At 29.2% G+C, this 8,975-nt stretch overlaps 1 protein-coding gene across 3 annotated transcripts in view; it reads left to right on the top strand.

Annotated features, from left to right (window-relative positions):
- LOC117175902 (KICSTOR complex protein ITFG2-like) overlaps positions 1 to 8,975 on the top strand; it is a 187,177-nt gene that overhangs the window by 177,249 nt on the left and 953 nt on the right. Inside the window, exon 6 of one of the 3 annotated variants that reach the window (XM_033365731.1) lies at positions 2,145 to 2,195. The exons of the other annotated variants lie outside the window; for them this stretch is intronic. Coding sequence (XP_033221622.1) covers positions 2,145 to 2,177 — 33 coding nt within the window. The 3' untranslated portion in view covers positions 2,178 to 2,195. The remainder of the gene's footprint in view (positions 1 to 2,144; positions 2,196 to 8,975) is intronic. 3 annotated transcript variants of the gene reach the window in all.

The raw sequence follows: 8,975 nt of genomic DNA, 5'->3' as shown, positions 1-8,975 counted from the left end.
CACATTTTGAGCCAAGACATTCCCGATGATAGCTGCAGGGCGTGCCATGCACACCCCGAACATTTAGCTCACATACTATCTAGTTGTCCAACTCACGCGGAAGCGACCTACAATCAAAGGCGCAATGCGGCACTGAGAATACTTTGTTACCATCTCTGTCACTCCTGCGGCATTCACTTTAATGTCGCTCCTCTAAATGCTCCTAGGGAAATTGAGTCAATTGTCGAGAATGGGAAGTGCCGCATATACTGGAACTTTATATTCTCGACAATTGTTTCTGTTTCTCACTCGAGGCCTGACATGGTTCTTCTTGACTGCGAGAAGCGAACCATGTTCGTTATCGAATTTTCGGCACCAGCTGACAAAAACATCATAGCCAAGGAGAATGAAAAGAAAGAGAGGTATCGAGACCTTATAAGGGAGTTGCAACGCTTGTACCCGGAATATTCTGTTAAATTAATCGTCCTTATCATCGGCGCTCTTGGAGGTGCCAAGCTTTCAGTTGCTAATGGCCTAAAAAGCATCCCTGTGTGTCAAAAATATTCTAAAACACTTGCGGGAAAAATACAGAAGGCGGTTGTCCTTGGGTCGCTCCGTGTTCTTAGGGTGCACGAGGCTTTTGCTGGATCGTCGTATTGATTCCTTTACAGACTGTAATCACCTATCTCACGGTTGTGAGACGTGGCTGTGGCTGAAATTTTACCGCGATTTCGCTGGAAGCGGGTGCAATTTTTCAGATTTCAGATTTTTCAGATTTCTTGATTTTATTTCAAAGCGGATCGAGATATAAATAGAACCACCGAAGTTTTCCGACCAGCAATCGTGGACCTTCGAGTTTTCAAATTCAGAAGAGGAGAAATGGGTTGCGCGCGCAACCCAGTCATGTATATCGTCTCCTACTATATTCACACGAACATAGACCTGTGATAGAATTGGACCACGTCTCGTTTCAGATCTGGGATCACTCGTTCCATGTAGTGCCTGCTATATATACCCCGACCGTTGCATCCAACGCGTGACACCTGGTTTGCTTGTTCTTTGATTAATGCTTTTAATTTGAAATATAATAATTTTTCCGTCCAAAAATTTCAAACGAATTCAGTTTTACACAACAGAATTCGAAATTTATAAAAATTCACACGGTTGGGGAGTTACACTTAGAAAAAAATCGGTTTAATTCGAATAGTTTGAGAATGAAGAATTACACTTCATGCTAAGATTCACTCAGTAAAATTTCCTGGAATATTTTATAGTTAGTACTTAACTATAAAAAATTGTTCATAAGAATACTTATTAATACATTTTATTTAACGTTTATGACTAACTTAGATATTCAACTTAATCTAAAGCTATTGGAATCGAAGGAACCAATTCGTTGTACTTTATTTTCTAAAATTTGAAATTTATTCATCTAATTTGTTTATAAAAACATAAATTCTTCTATCTTACCAAATATTATCAAAAGTATATTATTTTTAGAAACAATCTTTCTACCAATTGAAAATTAAATGTTTTGACTAAAAATTTAAATATCCTATTCAAAGTTGAATTTTTTCCTTATTTTCTTGGAAGTTAGTTTTGTTCCTAGTTGACAATTTATTTTGACAACTTAAAATTCCTCTTTATAAGATCCGATGACTTTCACTCCGACCGTCATTATCTTCAGATCATAAAAATCCTTAAATAGCTTCAAAATGTTGAATACTATCTTATAATAAAGTTTCTAAAAAAAAACAGTTTTAATGTTCATAGGAATCTTAATAATATTTTTGTATATGATTTAATTTTTAATTTTTTGGAATCTTTTCATTTTTTAAATTAATTTTTTAATTCTTACAAAACTTCTGAGTATTATTTAAATTGATTACAATTTTTTCTACAATCATTTATAAAACCAGCAAAGTTTTTAAAAAAATGCCTGAAAATCATCCAGGTTATTTTTTTTTTAATTTTTGGTAATCTGTTTAAATCTTTGTAAACATTCTTTTAAGATTAATGAAGGGGTTTGTACAAAATAGTCCAATTTTCTGCCCGAAGATATGAAATATTAATAAAAATTTAATTTTTCAATTCAAGAAAATAGTTTAATTTTAAACCAAATAGTTGAATACAAATACCATAACAGATCAATTTTAATCAAACAGATGCGGCAAGTCACGTCTGCGGCCATGTCATAACTGCGGCATCTCTACCTAGTGAGTACCTGAAGACCTACTACTGAAGAAAATTTTGAATCTTATTTGAAATCTAAAGATTTTTTACTAAAAATAGCGATTTTGTACACATTCTTTAAAATCTAATCCTTTTTTTTATTCAAAATTTTATTAATTTCCAGCCAAATGTTGTATACAAAAGAATTGATTTCATATGAAAATCGTTACTGTTCAAAACTTGCAAATCCTATATTTGAACTATAGTGATTTTTGATTTAAAATACCAGTTGTTGGTGTAAAACGTTACCGTAACATAAAATTGTTTTAAAAGTTATGAACGTTCCAAATTTAATGTTTTTTGTTTAAAATAATTTTTAATTGCAATATATGTTTTCAGTGTGAAATACGGCTAAAAGAATCTAAATGTGTGAAACATTTTTAATTCTTATAATTTTTGCTTAGGAATGCTACTTTTCCGTGAAAAACTAATAAAACCTTAAATTTTTAAAATAAATTGTAAGTCTACTTCGCAAATCTTTTATTTTATAAACAAGGAATAAAAATAACTTTTGTAAATTAAAACTTAATACAAATTACATCTTTTGCATGAAGCACCCGACTAAAAATGCTTCGACTTGAGTTCGACTTGGTTATGTCTTGAGCTCGTCTCCAAGTCTGGCTGCGTCTCAAAACTGAGTCGAGACATAGGCCTTCATCTTACTTTTATGGTCACGACAGGTAAAAGGACGCTTACTTCTCTCAAGACGAGCCTTGTCTTGGCTAAGACGACGTTTACTTATCTCAAGACAAGCCTTGTCTTGGCTGAGATAGTCGAACCTTTTTCGGCTCATAAATGTGATTAAAATTGATGGAATAAAAATTTGTAATTATTAAAATAGTTATTTTTAATTAAAAAACTCAGAATCTGTGGGCCTGAACGAGTATAACCCTTGAAAATTTTCTTCAAACATATAAAAATTCTAATTTTCTAGAAGGATCTCCTAAGCCGTTAGAAATACGTAAAAACAAATATCATCGTCAAGCAAGTATAGAACAAATGGAAATCCGTAAGTTAGTTGATTGAATATGTATATTGTTTAAAGTATAGAAGATTGTTTAATCATTAACAAATATTAGCTTTTATGACAGTCAGAATTACCCTTTTTGTTGGGACAGGTATATACTCGAAGTTATAAACCGTTCGTGTTGGAGTCATAAAAATTCGGCCCAAGAGATAAATTTATGTCTTCAAGATATAGAAACTTGTCCCCAAGACATACATTGAAGTCTGGCTCCGTCTCAAAACTGAGACATGCTCAAGTCTAACTTTTCGACTTCAGCATGTCTTGATTGGGGGCAATTCAAGTCGGACTCAAGTCGAAGCATTTTTACTCAGGCAAATGTAAAAATACAAACATGCGCATAAATATATTTAAAATAAAAAATTATGAGATAAAATATTTTGCCATTATTTAGGTTTGGGCTTCTCTTCTTGTCGCAATAATGAATTGCTCTTTTTTTGTCAATTTTATAAATTTCGTTAAAGTTTAATTCATATCAAACTTGACTGTATACCTAGAAAATGCATTAGAGGGATTATCTGTAGATCCAATTTTAAAATTCCAGAAATAAAAATCTTTAAGTAATGAAAATTCAAATAACAGAAATAAAGAAATGAAGTGCATCAATTTTAGAAGTCGTCAAAGAGAAAAAAAGAGAAAAAGTTGAGTTAATCACATTACCCGAGAGAGTATAGAGATATAAAACTAAGAATCCTTGATTTTGATCCTTTTCAGCTCAATACAAGTAACGCTTGTGAATTTCAAACATTTAAAAAATGGTTGTAACATTATTTGACAATATTTATTTTTAAACTCGTAATTTGACAAATCCAATATATATATATATATATATCAGAATAATTTTCTTCAGGGAATATTAGGTTCATGGCCACTAAAACAATAACTTATAGAAGTATTTACGCTACAATTTTATTTGAAATGCTTTTGAAGCATTTTGACGGCGCCCTATTTTCCTTTTTTATAAATTATATAGAATTATATTTACATATTTATAATTTATATTTATATATTCTTAAATAAAGTTCAAGAATGCAATTGAATTTTCACAAATGAGAAATAGTATGATAGAATATATATAAAAGGTATGAAAAAAGAAATTTTTATTTTATATTTTTTGAATAAAAAATCTCCTAAAAATGCTTTGGAATCTCTTAAAATAACTAAAATAATTCATTTTTTTAATTCCCATAAGCTATTGAAATAAATTTAAAAAGTTCTAGGAATCTTTTAAAATTTCCTAAAACATTTCAAATCTTTTTGTATCTTTTAAAATCCCTTAAAACTTTTCAAAGTCTTTCGAAAGTGCCTGCGAATCGTTTCCATTACCCTGAAATATTTAAGATTCTTCCAAATCTGATTAAATCACAGGAATCCATTAACAATTTGTTTATAATCTTTTAAAGTAACCTTAATATTTAAAATGCTTTTAAATCTTTTGAAATTGGTTACAGGTCTTAATAATGACAAAGAATTTTTTTTTTAACTCTAGAATATTTCAAAATCTGTCATTATTTTGTAATTTTATCCCGAGGATCAATTAAATAAAGACTTTTAAAATTAAAAAAGAAACCCCATTGGTTTAGGTAAAAATAAGTTTTGGAAGAAATTACGTGAATTTTGAAAATTCAAAAGAATTCCAATAAATTACAAGAAGCCAAGTCAAAAATGTTAAAATTGACAAATAAAACCAAGTTTAAGGAAAAATTGAATAAATGTACACTTTTGTTTCTTTATTAGTTTGGACAAAAATCCTTTTTCGCCCTGAGTTTTTATGATTCAATTAAATAAATTCATAAAAATTAAAAATATTATATCTAGATATGATTAATGGAATGCGTAGAATTCAGCGAATTCAAGGAATTCAGATAATTCGGGAAGTTCAGAGAATTTAAGTAATTAAGAGAATTTATGAAATTCAACGGACCTAAGGAATTCCTTGAGTTCAATAAATTCAGAGAATTCAAGATATTCCTTGAATTCAATGAATTTATGAAATTCAAGGGATTCAGAGTATTCAAGGTATATAGAGAATTCAATTGAGTGAATTTAATAAATTCAGAGGATTCAAAGAATTCATGTGATTCAAGGGGTTCTAGAATTCAAGAAATTCATATTACTCGTAGAATTCAGATCTTTAAAGGAATCAGGAGAATTCAAGGAATTCAAAGTATTCAAGCAATTCAGAATATTGAAGGAATACAGAGAATTCAAGGGATTTAGAGATGCAATGAATTGAGAGAATTCGAAGGAATTCAGAGATTTCAAGGCATTCAGCCAATTCAAGGAATCCAGAGAATTCAAAAGATTCAGAGAATCCGATGCGTTCAGAAAATTCAAGGAATTCAGAAAATTTAATAAATTGAGAGACTTCAAGAAATTTAAGGAATTCGGAGAATTCAAGGAATTTTAGGAATTAATAGAATTCAAAAATTTCAGATAATTAAGAAAATTCAGAAGTTTGAAGTGATTCAGAGAATTTTACGGGATTTAGAGACTTAAATCAATTAAGAGAATTCAAGGTATTCAGGGATTTCACGGGATTCCCAGAATTCAAGAAATTCAGAGAATTCGAGGCATTCAAAAACTCCAAGGTATTCAGTTAATTCAAAGAATGCAAAGAATTCAAGGAATTCGGTGAATTCAAGAATTCAGAGAACTCTAGAAATACAATGAATTCGAGGGACTTAGAGATTTTAAGGCATTCAGCAAAATCAAAGGAATCCAGGGGATTTAATGTGTTTAGAGAATCCGATTCATTCAGACAATTCAAGAAATTCAGGTAATACAAGGAATTTAGAGAAATGAAAAATTAAGAGATTTCAAGGAATTTAAGGAATTCAGAAAAATCAAGGAAGTCAGAGAATTCAAGGAGTTCAGGTAATTAAGGGAATTCAGAAATTTGAAGGGATTCAGAGAATTCAAGGTTTCCAAGAATTCAAAGGATTTAGAAAATTCAAGGGATTCTTAGGATTTAAGAAACTCAGAGAATTTAAATAATTTAGAGAATTCAAGACAGTCAGCAAATCCAAGGCATGTAGTTAATTCGAGGCATTCATACAATTCAAGGTATTCAACGAATTCAATGATTTCAGCGAATTCAAAGAATCCAGATTTTTCTCGTTTAAGGGGGTGTTGGTTAAAAAATAATTATTTTACTGCAATGTAATAACATAATGCCAGTCTAAACCAAGATTACACTGCCTTTTAAATTATTTACCCAAAAAAATTTTTACTTTTTAAGAGTTTATTAAAAAAGCTATGAATGGCAACTTCACTTCGTAAATATGAACCTGGGCACGTATAAAAAATACGTCAAACATACTTGTAAGGTAATCAACGATTTCTTGAATACATTTGATTAATTTAGGCTAATTATTGTAACGAGCCTCTTACGTTACAATTTGCGAATATTATAAATAAGAAATGCGGACGAAAATTAACTTTTTACTTTAAGATTTACTTTCAGTTTTCCATAAAAGAATATAGTATTAAAGGTGAAAATTCAAATATCTTCAATATTTGCCTAAAAAGTTCTAGTGGAAAACATACGTTTTAAATTTGACTAAAATTTTTTTCTGTAATTACGCATCAAAAATAGAACGAAAATGGTAGTGAGCAAGATTTTGAAACGTTTTCAGGCTTTTATTTGTACTATTTATTAACTGATGCTATAATTTTACAATTTCTAGTTCATCAAATGGAAATTTATATTTCAGAATTTTGAAACATCCCGTAATTTATTAGATTTATATTCGTAAACCATTTCTTCCCCATTTAATAGAAAATAATATGAATTTCTCAAAAGATTATTCTTCTAAATCGGTTTGAATATTTTGAAAATTATTGTTATTTTTAAACAGCAAATAACTTGAACAATATTTTCATGTCAATTTTACCTTTTTAAAAATAAATTTATTAGGCAAAAAATGCAGAGCACGATGCCCTTTAAAAGATGTACGCTTTCTCAATTTCTTAAAATTTGTCGTTAGTAGAATTCATTTACACTTTTGACAGAGTTCTTTCACAAGTAGATTGCAGAATTCACGTTGAAATGAATTTTTCTTATGGTTTCCAATTTAAAAACTAGTATCTTCATGTTAAAAACGAACAAAATATTTCTTTTTCAGTGACTAGAAAAATACTTTAAAAATAGAAATGTAATCAGGCATGGTTCAAATTTGTTTTTATCGCATTACCATGTATATCACCCGCTATTTAGTTTTAATCTACAAAAAAATGATTGCTCTTAAAAAAATGATATTCACAAGTTCGCTTTTTTTCTAGAATATCCAATTTTTTAAACTTTTCAGTTAGAGGCAATAATAAATTTAATTTAACACAGATAAATGTTTAAAACATTTCTTATTATTTATAAAGTTATTCTCTTAGAATAATGCTAGAAAGTTTCGTTTTTTTTTAAATTTACCACATTTTTCACTTGTCAATACAAGTGGGTTAATAATTCATTGAAAACATATTTAAACAAACTATTGTTATTAATAATTATCTTATCCTGCTGTAACACTCGATAGATGCAGTTTTATCTAAAATTTTCGAATTTTTAACTCAACATTTTATTTAGGGTTCTTCTGAAATTTTCAGTTTTTCTTTGACTACACAGTTATAATGGAAGCATAAATAAATACCAGAAGGAAGTTTTTAAAAGATAGACTTTTTTTTTAATGAAGTATTTTTAATCTTTTCCTAATGTTTCAAATATTCTGTCAAAGGAAAAGTTACATTTAATATGACCCATGTACAAGATTTGAAGAATATTTCAAATACTTAATTCTGCATCGAAAAAGTCTATTAACAAAAAAGAAAGATGTTTTTACAAAATCATCATCTCTGATTTTTGTTATTATTTTTTCATAATCTGAAAACTCATAGAAAAGTTAAAAGTTGCATAAAAACCATATCTCTTATTATCAATTAATAGAATTATTTGCAGATAGTATTATGAAAAATAATGAAAACTTTTATTTATCTCTTTTAAACGTTTGAAACAGAAACTATGATTTAACTATTTATTCATAATGCCTGATGAGATTGGCAAATCCATGCCAACGAAACGTCGCACATCTTGACAAATACATTGTGAGTTTTTGACTCATTTGTCTTCTCCAATCGAAACTTCTTCTCCAATAAAGTTATGGAAGGCGAATTTACGAATTATTCAAGTTTTTTTGTTAATTTGCTTTAATTATTACCTCAATTTAGTTGAAAAGTAAATAAAAGTGGATATTATTTTTAAGAAACCGCAACTGTGCAGCATAACTATAGAAGAAGATAGGTATAAACAATAATAGTTTGTTCAAACAATTAATTCGGTTAAATTGTAGTAATTTTCGCCTTATTTTAATTAAAAAAGAAAAAGTTGAAAATGAGAATATAAAAAATGAGATAATATTCTTAAAAATAATAGCAAATTGTTTAAACAATTTATTGTATTAACTTGAATCAATGGTTAACTTATTTTACTGGATCGACAGATAACGGTCATATCTGGGAGGCATGGAAGCAGGTACGGTAAGAGCATTACGAACATGCCTCCCAGACATGGAAACACCACCTGAGGTGAGAACGTACAGACTATATAAACTTCCATATATACAGATGAGGCGACATCGTACTGCGTGTATCCACAATTATATACTAGATTCAAATATATTTGTGGAGAATAGGTGAGGTGAAAACGTAGAGAAAACACGGAGGTGACAACGTACAGCCTATACATATA

This window comes from Belonocnema kinseyi, chromosome 7 (assembly GCF_010883055.1).
Source record: "Belonocnema kinseyi isolate 2016_QV_RU_SX_M_011 chromosome 7, B_treatae_v1, whole genome shotgun sequence".
NCBI lineage: Eukaryota > Metazoa > Arthropoda > Insecta > Hymenoptera > Cynipidae > Belonocnema > Belonocnema kinseyi.
The sequence above is the reverse complement of the archived record's forward strand: the minus strand, read 5'-3'. Positions and strand labels throughout refer to the sequence as shown.